General features: G+C 42.3%; 1 protein-coding gene across 2 annotated transcripts; it reads left to right on the top strand.

The window, feature by feature from the left end:
• Window positions 1–287: 287 nt before the first annotated feature.
• Window positions 288–12,312, top strand: CD28 (CD28 molecule). Of its 2 annotated transcripts, none has more exons than XM_063341353.1 (4): window positions 288–477; window positions 6,787–7,140; window positions 7,423–7,538; window positions 10,416–12,312. In XM_063341353.1, exons 1-4 carry the CDS (start codon window positions 330–332, stop codon window positions 10,488–10,490), a joined length of 693 nt encoding a protein of 230 aa, XP_063197423.1. In that variant the 5' UTR covers window positions 288–329; the 3' UTR covers window positions 10,491–12,312. The 2 variants fall into 2 exon arrangements, with proteins under 2 accessions (XP_063197423.1, XP_063197422.1); XM_063341352.1 differs by having other exon boundaries at window positions 10,448–12,312.
• The last annotated feature ends 4,639 nt before the right edge of the window (window positions 12,313–16,951 follow it).

Below are 16,951 nucleotides of genomic sequence, written 5' to 3' on the forward strand. Positions count from 1 at the left end.
ACGTCTGTACCTACTCTTGGTAAAGAAACGGCGCGGTACCTGTAGGGAAGTCCATTTCTCCCTGATAGGAGCAACCCTGCAGAGCCCCAAACACAAGCACACGTCTTGCAGTACAGGGACGAGAGTCTCTATTTCGAAAGGCGAGCTTCCACTACCTTTTAGGAGTTACTGAGCTTTGCAGAAGCGACTTCCTAAGGCTAAAGTCATCAAACAATTTTACTTCCTGTTCAAGCATTGCCATTACAGTGGTTTCACTTGGCTGCGCGTCATGTGCTGCAGAGGGAGGAGGAGAGAAGTTGTGTGAGGAGCCGAGGGTGCAGCCTGGCCCCATGGGGAAGGAAGGCTGGTGCCTGCAGGGACCTGGGAGACGTGGCAGTTCCTGCAGGGGGTGGGGACAAGGCGTCGGGCCCACCATTAGCACCATGCTCCTGGGGATCCTCGTGGTGCTCTGCTTCATCCCCACTGCTGATGTAACAGGTAACAAAACCCCCCCACATTTCAATCCTTTCCACTGCTTTTCCTCACTTTGATCATCAGGAGGGAGAAGGTCTGGTCTAGCTTTGAATTGATTTTGCACAAATTATTCTGTGTTTGGATGAAAGGGGAGAGACAGAGCATGCTGCTAAGACTGCACATGGATCGACTTGATATAACTAAGAGGCTGATTTTTATCCTGCCACAAGTATCCCTCCAAGATAAAACCCAAGAGCTTTCTTTGAATTTGACTCCTCTTTAGATGCATTTGGAAATTGCATGCACAGATAGCAGAGGGTTTATTTCACCTTTTCCCCCCAGCCTTTACAAATTTTGCTCACAAGTTCCTTCTCTCGGGGGGGAGGGGGGCTGAGCAGACCTGGTGCCAGTGCCTCTCTTGGGGCAGCCTCTCCACCACCCCCAAGTCCCCTGTGCAAAGCTCCAGGTCCCACCACGGCCTGGCTCGGTGTGATGGGCTGCAGAGCTGAGCCCACTCACATCTTCACAGGACTAGCAAATAAAAGGACCAAAAGCAGAGTTGCTTACTGAGCTCAAAGAGGGGAGGATGGGAATTGCTGAGTTTCTGAATTTTGCATGGTTTAGTAGTTTATTGATACTTACTAGATACCTAGCTTCTTTCTGAAAAGATCTTCAACAACAAAAAATGTCTGTTTGTGATTTTGAAATCCTGAGTCTTAGTGAATCTTTCCGAACCTTCAGTTGATGTGGCTGAGGGTATTTTGCCTGGGTGTTGTCTTGCTGATGCAGTGTTCATATGTCCAGAGCTAACACGTCTTTCCAAGGAGTACGACAAAATGCAAAGCAAAGCAAGGGATGAGGGCTTTTTCTAGGATAATCTTAAAACAGATAATTTTTCAAACCGCTGGCCTGTGAACTGTTGTTATTGGGTCTTCTCCAAATATCAGTGTTTTGTATTTTACAGAGAGGAAAAAAAGTCTGTTTTCCAGTACAAAACTTTTCACATATAGAACATCTTCAAAGAGTTTCTTTTTCTAATATGAGAGATATTATTGAATCTATTTTCCTTATTTCTGCCTAATTTTTCTATAATTCTTTTCCTCAGTGAAGGCATTGTAATTTGCATGACACCATGATCTACATTTCTTTAAGCGATCATAGGCTTTCTCTTCCTTGTCCTTTGCCCACGTTTATAATTCTGTGTTTGCAATATCATAATTATTTCCACAGTGGGCCCCTGGGTTGTCAGAGAAGGCACTGATCCCCAGGAGGGGATAAGTGTCAGCCATGGGTTAACAGTTTTAAAAACATTTCCATGAGGTGTGTACAGCTTTTAAGCAACTCCTTTGAATTGCAACAAAATAAAATACAGTGTGTGGTTATCAGACACAAGGGTTATGCCATGACTCTACAGACATTTAAACGCTGGTTTTGCATGAAGGACTTAATAGCTTCACTGAGACTATTCAACTGCTTGAAGAGAAGCACATGAGGTCACTTGCTTCTCAGGGCTCTCATCTTTTACCCGTACCTTTTCTCCACCTCTTCTCTTCATTTTGATTGAGATGACTGATCCTTAGTACATGGAAAACATTAAGGCAGGTCAAAACCCTGCAGGATTTCCTCAAGACACAAAGTGTAGTATAGCCCTCAGGTGTTTTGTTTTGGGGAAGACAACAGAATTTGTCCCATTCTGCTGTTGTTAGACTACCAGCGAGCGCTGCAGGTTGAGTCTGAGTCACGGAAAGGGACTTAAAGATCAGTTTGTTCATTTCCCTTTTGCATGAACACTAACATTTACAAAGTTTGTCTTCCCCACCTTTTTGTTGGCAAAATAATTACCTTGCTATGGTCTGTCAGAGAAGCAACGATCAAGTTGCCTGCCCCATGTATTTTGTGAAATAAGTAATATAAGTGGGTTCCCACTGCAGCATACCACAAATTACCTCATCTTTTTACTACGCGCATAACCTTCTGGCTTATGGTCTCTGGGTGTTAAAAATCAACCTCTAGCCCACTAAGGTTACCAGAATGCAGACGGTTTATGGTTAGCTGAGATTAGGATGACATCAAAAAATTCTTGTTTTTTAAAAAAAAATAAAAAAATTTCACAAACTGACAAGAAAAACCCCTGTGCTCGCACAGAGTTTGATTAAAGTAAGAGTGTCACCTGGGCTTTATGTAGTACTATGCTTCCTGCAGTACTCACACTGAAGTAGGAAAGACTAGCAGAAAGCACGTCTGTAACGGCTAGAAGGGGCAGATCCCTCCAGCTGCACATTAGGCACACAGCTGGGTGACATAAAACCAAAGTAAAAGAGAAAGACCCTTGTACCTGGGAAAGAAGAGTAAAGGTGATTGAACAACAGATCAGCAGCAGCAAAAATGGAAGAGCTTTGTTTGTAACATAGATGTGTGGCTTTCTGTTTGTGGATTAAATAAACTCCCTTCAGGTTTTCCCCTGTTCCTCCAGGGACTTAAGTGAGCCATTTCCTCATTGTGCTTATAGAAATCCCAACTTATCCCAGATTCCTTGCTCTGGCAAATAGCTTCTTGAAGTCAACTGGCATAGAAAAGAAAGAAAGGAGAGCACAAAATATTTTTAGCAGAATATTTTTTCCAATAGCTGATGATGATTCATGGAAAGTTCTGGAAAAAAAACCCCTTCAAAATAGTTATTTTCCGTACTTTGTCGTCTCTATTTCACTTTCTTGGCAAATAAGAAAGAAAGAAAACAAAACTTCAATGAAGTTTTGCTTGCATCAGGGGTCCATGATTAGAGAGTCAGTATTTTATGGATATTATATATGGATGGCTTTTTTTTTCATGATGCAAAAAACCTTCACATGTGATTTTAACAAATGTCTAGCATGACAAATAAGGTATAAAAAGTTTAACAAATGTTTAGAGACCTTACACACTATTGCATATAAATCCTAAGATTCTGAGAGACCTTGCAGCCTGTGCAAACTGACTTAAATGATTTTACATTTTTAGACTTCACAGCCTTTTGAAACTGTAGACAATGATTTTTCATAACTGCCATTTTCTTGGCTGGGTAAGGCCAAGATACAGATATTTATTACTATGCAGCATGACTGAACACAGCTCTGGAAATGGCAATCATAACCCTATTTAGGGGAAAGCATACACTAATGGAAACACATACTAAATGTTTCAGAGTTTCACCATTTTAACAAACCCAAAGCGACACTTACAAGAAAAACTGCCTCTGTGAAGGCAAAAGCAGCCTCAGCCCATGTTTGCTCAGAATGGTCCAGATCCTACTAAGAATATAATCAAATCCTATTCAGATCACAAGTGAAGTAAAGGATGTTTGGCCTTACTCTGTTTTCTCCATGAAACTAATACACATTTTGGCATGATTGACTTCCTTCAATTGAAAGAAAATCCAAGCCCGGAGGAGGAGGATGAGAACAAGGTCTGTCTAACATGCCTGTGGGGTAAGCCTGCCTTGTCCCTGCTGGCATCGCAGTCCAGCCAATTCATGTGGTGCTAATTAGTTCCTATAAATGAAAACCAAAAGATCTCCCTCCATCAATTTAGATCTGAACTAGTAGACCCACTTTCTGAAAATGGATTTGGGTGCTTAGCTTAAATCATGTAGGAGCAGCCTTCATTTAATGATCCATAAATAAACATTTTCTCACTGCTCGGCCAGCCTGCATCCTAACATCAGCAGTATGGGGCTGGGTTATCAACATCCAGCCTGCATGCCGAGGCTAACAGACTGGACCATAAATCCAAGAGGTGGAAATAAGTTAAAGGAACTTATTTTTTTAGGTGGGTGTATCAAAAGAGACTGTTTGCCAATTAGCACAATACCATGGCAGGGACATAAATAGTCCAAAGCTGTAGTTAAATAGTGGAGCTCAAGGCATGAAGCTATGTACTAAACATCAGGAATTCAGATTAGCTAACAACAGCAGAAGGTGGGGGTAAATCATAGGGGTCTGCAGATGAATCAGAATAACATTTTAAGGTGGTCCCTCAGTGATGAGATTTTCAGTGTTCTTTGTCTTTCCTCTGGCCATAGCGGAAATCTGATCAGGCTGAGCAATAAACATTAGTTTTCTTTAAGTACTTACAGTGAAAAGCAAGCAAGCGTTTTTCTGAAGTGTTATGCTTTTGCAAGTGTCTGTTCCGGGATGCCTATTTTGGTTGTAAACTCTGAGACAGAAAAGGTCTCTTCTGAAGGTGTAGTCGGTCCCTTTGACAATCAGGGTTGTAGTGGTGGGCACTGCTACAGTGCAAATCAGAAGAATAAACTCTGTCTCAAATGAGATGTGTAGAATTCTGCTGTGGTAAAGGTAGAACAATTCTAACGCAGACTTAGACTTGCACATTGCCATTTAGGCCAAAGATCCATTTTCTGGCCAAAATAATATGACCAAATACCTCATCTAAAGGGGTGGAATCCAAACCTCACCCCTTACTAGAACGCCTTATAAGCCTATGTGAGAGCCTTTGTCGGAAAATGCTGATTCGATGAAACTGAAGTGTTTTGCTGAAATGTCTTCATTTCGATGAAAATTCACCACAGGCAGCACCTCAAGCAGAAACCTGCCCTGTCTGTTATTAATCTGCTGCTTAGTATCAGGATTCCAAGATACGCGTCTCTTTCTGCTGGAAAGCCTGGAAACACTCATCCTTCATCAAAACAAAGTTTCACAGTGTTTGGGTTTCCTGAAAACATGGAATTTCAGAGCCGTGACGAGCTCTGCTCCACCCTCCATGCTATCTTGAACAAAGAGACAGAAGGAAGATGGACTATAATCTTTCCTTGCTAAAGACAAGGCAGTAGAGCATTCCCTGTCTCATACCTTCCTGCTCTCATGAGAGGAGAGGGCTGGTAAATAAGGCTTTCAGTGAGAAAATGAACTTCAGTGGTTTCATGGGTTGGGTTGGTAACTGGAGAACCTGCTAGCCGTGGGTTGTTTTTACTGCCCACACCCTACCACTAGTCCCGGCCATCTCATGCATCTCTCTGTGTTTACTTTACCCTCTGTATCGCATTCATCCCAAAGGAGTATCCTACTCAAGAGTTTGGGGTACTCCATCTTCTCGTGCAGGTGTGAACATACTAAATGTATCCATTTGGTCCTAAATATTGTTAAACATGGTGAAATTCTTGTTGCTGGGCATTCTGGCTCTGGCCTGCTTCCCACTCCATTTCCCTGACTAGCCTTTTTTAAGTCTCTCACGTGGATTAAGTAGAAATAATATAAATTTTGCAGCATATTTTGAGGACAAGAGATACAATTGTCATTCTCACAACCACAGCAATTCTCAGGGATCTATAAAAGGCTACTAAGACCTATATGAGCTGAGCTTGCATGAAGATTTACGCAGTCATATACACACACAAAAGGGCTGTCTGTAGTTCTGGCAAGAACTCCCTTCCTCTTTACTTACGAATCATCGTTTAAGAAGTAGGGCCTGATTTGTATAGGATGAATTTTCTTGGAAGAAGTCGTCTTTCTGCATAGTCCTTGCAGAGTTTCATTGTTTGGCAGATGGTAGCACAGAGGTCTACATGTCAGAAAACATTTCCTGTTTATGTATCAGTCCGGTCAATACAAATTGAATTTTACCTTTGTGTGATGTGTCTTTTTGCAAGCCATTCAAGTGCTAAGTGCCAATGCAGTGTCAAATTAGTCAGCTCCTGAGTCCTTTGAGAGATTAAGAATCTACTACAGCTGCTAGCTAGAGAAATTACTTATTTTACATTAAAATGATAGCAATTCATGCTTTTAGTGCTCATTATCCAAGGTCCAAACCCTTGAAATGGTTCATCAAATTCGACCTGCAAACTCTTCGTGTCTCCTCCTTGGATTAAAAAGCAAATGCATAAATAATATTCTCTTATCTGACTGCTAAACTAAGCATTTAATTCACAGTATTTTCACTCCATAATGTCCCCCAGAGAATCTGCTTGCTAAGGAAAGGATGGACTACAGTGGCCTTATACATACACACACACAGAGTAGCCCACTGAGCCCTGACATTAAATCTTAATCACATGGGCCACTTCATGTACTAGTGTTCTAACTCTGAAGAAAAACACTCTTGACCTCACAGTCTCCCCTCATGACTATATAATTATTTATACAGAGGGGGGCTGCTGCAACAAGAACTCCTGTGAGAAACTGCTTCTGGAGCTTGGTGGTTACGTAGTGCCTAGTAGGGAGTGTCAGCAGGAGAGAGGAGATATGGAGAAGAGTTGCACGGGAAGATGTGTGGTTCTGAAGTCTCATACTGTATTTTATAAACAAGTGTTTTTCTCACTCTCTCCCCTCCCCTCCCTTCCAGAAAACAAGATTTTAGTCTCTCAGCGCCCTTTGCTCACTGTAACTAACAAAACTGCAACTCTAGTCTGCAACTACACATACAATGGAACAGGGAAGGAATTTCGAGCTTCGCTGCACAAAGGAACGGACAGTGCAGTTGAAGTTTGCTTTGTTTCATGGAATATAACCAAAACTAGCAGTAATTCAAATAAAGAATTCAACTGCCAGGGGATTCATGATAAAGACAAAGTAATCTTCAGTCTTTGGAATATGAGTGCCAGCCAAACTGACATCTACTTCTGCAAAATTGAGGTCATGTATCCACCCCCATATGTCTACAATGAGAAGAGCAATGGGACCATCATTCACGTGAAAGGTAAGCCGGGAAATCTCTGTAGACCAGTATCCTCCCTATCCTCCCTACACACTCCCAACATGACTACTGGAGGCAGTCGGTTTCCTTAAAAAAAAAAAAAAAAAAAAAAAAAAAAAAAGTTGGATTGCCTGGTAAAACCATATTCTTGCAACTGATGTCCTGAAGAAGACATCTTAAAGGGATGATTAATATAAATGGCACATTGGAACAAGGAGTAAATAAGCAGAGATTGAGGTTTTTGCTCTCATGTACTTAAAGTTTTCTTTGTTCTTTTCTTTAAAGAGACACCCATCCAAATACAGCCTCAGTCTGAAATTCCTTTGTGGATTATGGTGGCAGTGACTGGAGTTCTTGCTTTCTACAGTATGCTAATAACAGCAGTTTTTATTAACTATTGGGTAAGAAACTACTGTTTCCCTTTGCTCTATATGCTCTTTGTTCCTAGCTCGTTTCTCAGGCTACACTTGCCACATTTATCACAAACTCACCGACACCCCTCACTTCAGGGTCACAGTGCTTCTTCACCCCAGCTATATATGCACACCCACGCTATGCCCCACATGAGTTGAAACGCCAAATGCTCTCCTGGTGGGCAGCTGGAGCTCTGCAGTAGAGTCCTAAAGCTAACAGTAATGTCCTGCACACCAGCAACACCAGCACAGTGTCTCTAGCTCTGCCAGTTGTCCCTGTCAGGGAAATCTAGTACAAGCATTCCTGGCAAAACCCTTTGAGACTATACTGACATTAGGAGCTCACCTACAGCAAAACAACCTTTAGGGAACCCTCAGTTGGCCCAAGAACACCTGCACCGATGTCTTGTGCCTATCCAGCAATTCCCTCAAGTACCCAGTACTTCTGTCAGCTCAACTGCAAGAGAAAAGGAGCACGGGGATCTCAGCAGTCCCTCGTCTGCTTCTGTACATTAACCCTAAGAAAGCTGATACAGTCTTATGGCTCATTATTTTTGCTTTCTAATCTTTCTGGAGAGTCGGCTGGCCCAGGTCACATCCAGTTCTGCCTACTGGAGTAAAGAGAGAGTGAGCCATGATGCAGAGGCAGCGGAAGGACATCTTACTAGACAAGTCTTAGGATCGTGATCTCCCAGAGCTGATTTACTCTACTTACACCACATGGGAAAGACTTGAACAATGACCTTAGAGAGCTCTGTTCCTTGCACTCTGCCTTTCCCCTGTATATTTGGTGTTAAATAGCAATTTTCAACACATTTACGAGGTAGCCTTTATAAAGAACCTGGAGTCCCTGACAGGTTAAATGTTGCCTGTATACAGAAAGCCACTCTCAGTGCTAGCTGAAGCTTGAGATCTGTTAAGTGTTTCACAAAAATACACTTGCTCAATATATGGCTATTTCTGATGGAAAACAATCAAATGGGGCATCGCCATAGGAAAATACAGAGGCAGGTTAAGTGGTCTTTCTTTGTGCCTTATTGTCGAGGCTGACTCGTAGGAGAGCTGAGAGGATTACAGCAAACAGCTGCTGGCGTTACAGTGCTGTGCCCTGGTGAGATACTGTAGCTTTGAATCCATCATTTACAACTGGAACCATTTTCTTGCTGCTATATTTGTTTGGTACCTCATGGCTACACACTTTGGTACTAACGTGTCTGCCCCTAGCAAGAGTGACAAGGCTGCATTGCGATGTGTGCTGTTTGCTGCATCAGTTTTTACCTGCTGTTATCGCTGCTGGTGGTGGTATTCCCCTGATAATATGTACCCAGAGTGTGGATGGATTTAGAGTGTTGCTGAATATAAATACAGCTGCCTAGGTGACATTGTGAATTGTAAAAAAAGGTCCTAAAATATGATACTTGACAGCCATGGCAAGCCTGTTTCACTTGAGTTCCTGAAAGCAGCTAAAGATTTGTCTATTTTCACACAGTGCCTTCCCTGGAGGAAAACTGCTTTCCTCTCCAAAGGTAGCAGTCTTTGATCCTGTAACAGTCCAGCATTCGCTCATGCTAGCAAGATGTCTTTCTCCTGTGCAAAATTACCTCTTAGGTGAATTAAAAATGCTATATTATGGAGATAAACACATACAGGTAAAGGTTTTTTATCTAATGATTTACATGCATCAACTGCATTGCATGGCTTAAGCAGTATGTAACTTATGTTAAACATCTTGCATATATATGACATTAATATTAAAAAAGCTTAAAATGTTTCACAGTAACTGCCCCACTCTGCATGTACAGCATAACTCAGCCATCAGATTTTCTAATACAAACATCCTCCAATTCCACAGCATCACAAGTGCATTTCAGCATACGCAAATATTTATGTACATAGGAAGGAAACTTAAGGAGTAAAAAGGAGACTGGAAAAGAAGGTATGATCAGTATTAAGGAAAAAGCATGGAAGCACTTTACCTAGCCCCTGATCAATAAAACCTTAAGCTACACAAAACCACTAACCTTGTGCCCAGCCTGCAGCAGTCAGAGGTTCAAATGCTGCTGTAGCCACAAATTTCCTCTGTGATTATAGGCAAATTATTTCACCTGTCTTCTGCTGCTCCCATTTGTGAAAGAGAGGATGCTTCCCTTGTCTCATAGGGGCATTATATGGCAGGAATTCAACAGTAGAACTGAGATTTTTGAAGCCCAGATAGTGAGACAGATAAAAGATTAATATCAGCTCTGATTCTTTTGCCCCTTGAAGGAAAGGTCAGAACAACATATACATTGTGTGTTACTGCTGTAAATGGTAGGCAAGCCATGATACACATAGCCTGGGCTGATTTTTCCTTCTCTTACTCTGTTCAAATTAAGCTAATTTCTTTTTTCCTCCTAATAAATGAGGACAGCCTTCACTTCTCAGACTATATTGCTTCTGCTGAGTCATTCCACAGCTGAGAATTGATGGTGAGAGGCATCAGTTTGTATCCTTGGTTTGCAGCATTCCTTTACCTGGAGAACTAGCACTGTAAATCTCTCAGCAGATAAACTGGACACCTACATTCAGGTTGGGAAAATTCCATAGATTATTTTATGAGAACATGTGTTCTAATTCCTCTGTAAATGTATTTAAACCTGAGGCTGCCTTAGAAATATGACTACTTCCCTGAACCAGGACCTAGGGCCAGAACTGTCGCCAGTTAATATGAGAGTTGGGTGAGACAATTTGTTAATTCAAAGAAGGAAAATTAATCAAATCCATTATTAACAGTCAAAAGCCCTCTGCTCAAAGGAACCCTGTTCCCTTTCTTCTTCTCCCTTTATGAATGAGCGCGCCAGGTGAGGCAGACTAATTGCAGAAAAGTTTTCCCACTTCTCTTCCCCCTTCTCCCACAGCAAAAATCCAAAAAGAATATGTACCACCAGAGTGACTACATGAACATGACACCCCGGCACCCACCATACCAGAAGAACAAAGGTTACCCATCCTATGCGCCAACACGAGACTACACCGCATATCGGTCCTGGCAGCCGTGATACCCACCAGCTGACCCACCAGTAGCCTCGTGTGCATCTAGGCAGACACTTGCTCTTGGGCATGGAAGGACAGCTGCTCATTTTCTCATCATGTTTGTTGTTATTGACCATGGAAACCTACACCATAGCAAGTATTGGCTAAACTTTGATATAATATACTAAAAGAAAAAACAAACAAACATAAAAAAGCGGGAAAAGGGGGGGTGGGGGAGAGGGAAGTAAAAAAGGATTGTTCTACATGACAAGCAAAAATGTGATACAACTTGTGTTGAGGGTTGTCAGTGGGTAAGACAGAAAGATGGCATCAGACCTCAGAGCGGATCTCCTCCTAACACTTGTGGTTTTGCTCAGCTGTTGGGAGAACCAGAACTTCTGACCTTTCCCAATAACTGCTGCCTTAGATTTAACCCTTAATTTCCTTTCCTGTGTGTTTAATCCTCAGAAACCCTTGCTGCTGTTAAATGTGGCAAAATGTAAAAAAAAAGGTAATGTTCTCTTCCCTACAAGATCAGGGCACAGTTTGAAGTTCAAAACACATGCTTGAAAGAAAGATGGAAAAGTCAGCCGGAAGGTATCCAAGCTATTAGGCTATGGCACCAATGGGCTGCCAGGACAAATCAAGCTGATTGATAGAAAACTACTAAACCTTCAACATGTGAGTCCTTATGCTGGACACTTTGTAAATCATTTGAAGTCACGAACAAGCAACTCCACAGAGTGAGAAAGTAATCAACCTGAAGACAAAATCAAGACAAGCAGGAGAGGAAGTAAGATCTGTTGTTGTCATGAAGAACCCCATTTCTGTTTTGTTTGCCTCCTACAGTGAGGGAACATAAGTCATATGGGAAGCATTAGAAGACATAGAGGTCAGATTTTGAGGAGAGCTTTACTTTAATCTTTGAAATTTTTTTCTATCCAAAAGGCGTTCTGCTGAGTCCTCCTGAAAATTCATGCACATCTTCTGGCACCTAGGTTGTACCAGAGCTCTTTTGAAAATCTGGGTCCAGTTATGAGCAACTAGAGATCGCTTGAATTTTTTTTCCCATAAGCACCCAATTTTGGGGGTGTGAGAGGGTCCTTCATTCCTACCAAGGTGAATTGGATCTGCAAGTGCTCAGCTGCCTGGAAGGACTGCTCTGGGCACTTCAAGGAACTTTGTGTTGACTGGAGGTTACCTTTCTATCTAAAGATGTTCTTCAGGAATGCTCCATGCCGGAGAAGGACAAAGACTTCAGCAAAACCTGCTTCATTCTTTCAATTAAGCATGTTTACATTAACAAGACATCCTAAACTGTAATTGGGGTTGTCTTGGCATAAAATCTCTTTTCATACTAAGGAGAATGAGGTTTATTTTATAGAGACTACTGAATAAACAATTAAATGACAAATAAATCCATATTCCCGCCTTGAAATAAGATGTGGATGTACAACACTTACTTTCCTTTAAATTGGGTTAAGACTATTCTTTCTCTCTTTGAGGGTACATGACAAAAATAGAGACGCGGAAGTGTGTCAACAATCTGCTTTGACATCTTAACCCAAGAAAAAAACTTTGGCAGTTCCAAACTGGAAGTTTTATTTGAGTTTGCTGACTGAGCCCCACACCATTCCTTCTGAGTCATATCGCCATGGACCGTGTTCCTGGAGGGTGCTGTGCCACCTCTGAGCAGCAGTGAGGTGCCTGCTGTTCCCCCAGCCGGGCACAGCTCTGCCAGGGCAGGGCCCACAATGCTAATGGCAAGCTTGGCCTGAGCGCCCACCGCCATGAGGCAACACGGTGCATTTGGCACAGGACTGTGGTCTTAGAGCCAGCAGGCCCCGAGAGCTTTGCTCTGGGTCAGTTCAGCAAACTCAAAAGCTCATGACTGGGTTGAAGAACTTCAAAACAAAGTCTTTTTATTTATTTCTTCTCCTTTCCCCTCACCACATGCACAAACCCCCCAAGGCTGACATTTTTCCACATACATTTTTTATTCTCTTTTCCTGAAAAGCCTCTTGCTGCGCCTTTGTTCTACAGCTGAGGCAGCGAGGAGCACGTGCAGGGAGCGGAGGGCATGGAGCCAGGCAGGACCCATGGCGGTCCGAGCTTGGCCTTCTTTGCTGGCACTGACTGAGAGGGGATGCTAACACCTTGCCACCTCCCTCCTGACTTGGAGGGGAGAAGTGGATGATCATGGCAGAGAGCAGCAGGCTGGGCACAGTCCTCCATCTCCATACAGCACTGTCTTGCCATGCTCCGTTCAATTTACCGGTGTTGTCATTGTATAACCCAACATTAACAAGTGCTCTGATTACAATGCGATGCAAAAAATCACATCTTGTAGTGCAAAGGTAAGGTGAGATGACAAATGTATATCAAAAACATAAAACAGGATAAACATTCTTTGTTTAAACTGTATATGTGTATTTTTAGATATAGACGTTTCTATTTCATGATATCTATATTCCTTAGAGTTTCATTATACTTTTTGCAATCTCCTTTTAAAATTATTAAATAGATACAGTAAATTAAATCCTGAATAAATGCCTTGGCCCTGAGGCTCGTCAGAGGAAAGTATTACTTTCTAAAGAAAATGTCGGTATAATTTGCTTTCCTTCCCCTAACACTTTTGTAATTTCCATATTTAAAACATACTGATAGCTCCCAGAACATGATACTGGAAAGTAAGTCCTGGAACATCTGGAACGGGTATTAATTCATTTGACTGACCAAAAAGAAAGGGAGATACAGGGAAACATCCTAAATTTATGAAGAAAAAAATGAGGAGAACCAGGACAGGACAGGCTCCAGCACTGTGTTAAAATGAATATCGCTGTTACATTAAAGCACTGTAGGGACACGAATTACAGACTGTTGGAGATAAGATACCAGTAAATACCTTTTATCCACCACTGTAAGGGACTAAAGGAAAGTGTTTGCAGAGAAGCAAGCCAGTTAAGCCTAGAGTCTGGCTCTGCATATGTGGATTAGTATATACGACAAACAGAGCAATCCTAATTTATTCCATCTGGTTTTAGGCAATGCAAAACATGCCAGGACAGCCCTGGCCCTCCCTGGCCCTGCCTTTGGGATCTATATGCTGTTTACAGCATGATGTAAAGAGAAACCTCCCTCTGTTGCTGCTCCAAACTCGGAAACTGGCCCTCATGGAGGGCAACAGGACACCAATAGAGTTTTCTGCCTTGCACGCAGGTCTTAATTCAAATGCAAATATAATCCTGCTGAACAATGATTTAATTTTTCATCCTCCTTTCCCCTACTTCTGGATCTGAGTGTCAAACGAACATCTGATCTGCAGTCATCATATCTGAACTGCAATCAACATATGTTGCAAGGGGTCAACCAAGGGTTGTGCAGCTCCAGCCCACTGCATGCTGATTCCTGTTCTGCACGTCTCCAGCACAGCACAAAGCAACAGCCTGGCTTTTCTGTGCTTCCAGGAACCAAGCCCCTAGGAGATGAATGCCGAGGAGGTAGCATGTGCTATCTTTGCAGCATCTTGAACCTTCACCATTGGGGTTGTCAGGTTTACTAAAGCCAAAAACTCTCGAATGTTCCTCAGCTTTGAATCCCCCAAATTCAAATATCCTCCTCCTGTATCAGATTTTTCAAAATACCTCTTCTTTCTTCTGCAGCTATAAACATGAACCCTGCACATCTGTCAAGCAATATCACATCTTCCTTCTTTGCATATGATGTCTTTTACTTTCATTTCTATGCTGGACTCAGCAGTTCAGGAACCCATTCAGTTTGCTAATCTGCACCATTGTGCAGCCTTCCACGTGTTCCCCTGACTAGTTACTTGCTTTACAAAGACTGTCTTGTATGGTAAGGAGTTGTTATAGGAGATTGGAGCCATGTGGTGATTGGATAGGTACTCATTTTCTGTTCGAAGGATTTGGGGTCTTTCATCCCTCTGATTTTTCCCATCATCTTCAGATTTTCAGTCGTGCCGAACAACCACGTGGGAATCCTACACACCACGTGCTTCCCACAGTGCGTATAATTCCTGTACGTTTCATTTCCTGTGCATAGCAGGCTTTTGGCTATTGCCAACTTCATTATGCCTGTAGACATGCCCTGACAGCAGAAGCAACTTTGGCTACCGATGGCATGTTTGATACTAGTAAGTAACATGGTACAAAAAGCTTGAGTTTTACGAGTACACAAGCAAAGGCTTCAGTGCTAAAGATCAAATCTTTCCGCTTTCAGCAACGCTTTTGCTGTGTGACTGGAAAATACTTTATTCAAGATGAATCACAGACTAAGACATAATTTTGTTAGTCACTCACACTAACCAGAAAACAGGTTAGGGTAATGAGTACAACATCAGCTTTCTTAAGGTCCAATAAAGAGTGCAAAAGGCTGAAAAGAGCACTAGGCAGTAATTTGTAGCCAAAGTCAGTGTCTGTAAGTGGCTGTAAGAGAGAAACATTACTAGCTGCTTATCTTGATGCAAATGGATTGTTCTTCACAATTAGGTGCTTTTGTTAGAGCATCACATTACAGTATGTTGCTATTCCAGCCTCAGGGGCATGCAGATAGTCTGATGCAGCCAATTTGGCTAACAAAGTATTAGGAGGCTGCCAATTTCATACAAACCCGTTTTCAAAGAGAGAAAAAGTTGAATGGTCTCAAATTCATGGTGGTTCTTTCTTTCTTTCTTTTTTTTTTTTTTTTTTACTGGATCTCCAGGATCAGGGCACTGGTTCTTACCTTTTGTCCTTTTGTTGTTAATAAAAACGAAAAGAAACTTTATTTTCAGGACCCATAAACTTACCAGGAGCACTTCAGTTTTGGGGAGCTGACTCCATCTTATTCATCTGACCATTGAAATGACGAGGAATTTTCAAATGCCATAGTTTTCCTAGCCATCATATCATTATGTGGCCACATCACTAATTTGCCTCACTGGCTTTTTATTCCTTCAAGGGAACTATTCTGGATCAGGTTGAAGTGTTCTCATGGGCTGGAGCAACTCTGGTTTTTCAGTCAGGAAAGATTACTCCCTAACCAGCAAAAACAAAGATGCAAACAAGCAATTTGTAACAGTACAGTTCTGTGGAAATTAGTATAGTGGTTTCAATCTGGTAGGAGGATCAAATGGCCTTTTTACAAAATCCTTTTGCTCTAAAATAAAGAAGCTTAAGAAATTACATACTAAAGTACCTTAAAAGAAAAGAGATCAGGTTGCAAAATTAAGAAATCAAAGGCAGGAAACGCCAGAAGGAAGCTTTCCTATCCAGCCTCTCTTCTGCCCCCTTGTGTGACCAGAGTGGCTCTTTAATTACAATTGCGTTTTTTTCCCTGCCCGCAGGGACTTTGCCTTCTAATCTAAGCATAGACTGCTAAAAGATGCTGGTCCGCTCCCTTGCGTTGGGCGCAGGGCTGCAGTAAGAGGCTCCAGGTATAGTCAGAGTAGGCACTCGGTGACACTGCAGGTAGAGTCCGAGTGACATCTCAAGCGCTTCATACAGAGGGCTGTAGCAGGACACAACCATCAATCAGGCTAACTTAGACAACAGCTAAATTAATGCCTGATAGCCTTGTCAGTGCCCCACTAGATTAGATCACTCTGTTGTGAGTCAGAATGAACTAATTTTCCTGCTATGCTTGCTGCCTGTGACAGCCCTTGAGCTACTTTGATCTTCAAACACCAGTGGTCAAGATGAGAGCTGATTTTTTTTTTTTTCTCATGAAAATTGTGAAGCAGGCTGCTTGGATTTCTTCCTGGGCTTCTCAGCCTTCCCTATCAGAATCAAAACTGTCTGGAGAAAGGAAATTGTTTCTCTGTTTGCATAGGTCATCAGCTCCTGATGCCCAGGGACAGAGGCTGAAGTCCATGGTGGAATGTTGCCTTTGGGAGCTTTAACCCATGTAGCTCTTTCTCTCATTAGCAGAATGCTGACACAAAGCCAATGTTTTATCTTAACAACAACAAAGAAGTATGAGAGATACAAAATTGGACAGCAAGGGAATAACCTCTCTCCCTGCTGCAGACACACAAAGTTGACACTACTTTCAAGTCCAGCGCTGTGATGGAGCAATCCACCACTAAAGATGGGAGAAGCAAAAGGGGTTAAAGGAGAAACCACTCTGAAACCACTTCAGTGAAACTCTGGAATAGTCCCTCAGGGAATGGAAATGAACAAACCAGCTGCAGGATGCACTACACAAAGCAGACTTCTGCCTCTCCCTGGCCATATACTAGAAATAACAGTATTAAAAACATCCTAGTCCTCCTTTCCTGAAGAAGTACTTTTTACTGCACAGGTTGCTATGTGTCAATGAGAAACTAGCTGCATTGATGGTGAAAGCCAGGTTAGGTCTTTTGTGTGGACTTGGGTGTGCTGTTGCGTCCC

This window comes from Chroicocephalus ridibundus, chromosome 7, assembly GCF_963924245.1.
Source record: "Chroicocephalus ridibundus chromosome 7, bChrRid1.1, whole genome shotgun sequence".
Taxonomy (NCBI): Eukaryota; Metazoa; Chordata; class Aves; order Charadriiformes; family Laridae; genus Chroicocephalus; species Chroicocephalus ridibundus.

Bases quoted from the DNA above. Each gene is read 5' to 3' on its own strand.
- CD28 (XM_063341352.1), top strand. From the start codon at position 330: ATGGGGAAGGAAGGCTGGTGCCTGCAGGGACCTGGGAGACGTGGCAGT. The intron at 478-6,786 runs GTAACAAAACCC...CCTCCCTTCCAG, and splicing joins CCCCACTGCTGATGTAACAG to AAAACAAGATTTTAGTCTCT. The intron at 7,539-10,447 runs GTAAGAAACTAC...CTTCTCCCACAG, and splicing joins CAGTTTTTATTAACTATTGG to CAAAAATCCAAAAAGAATAT.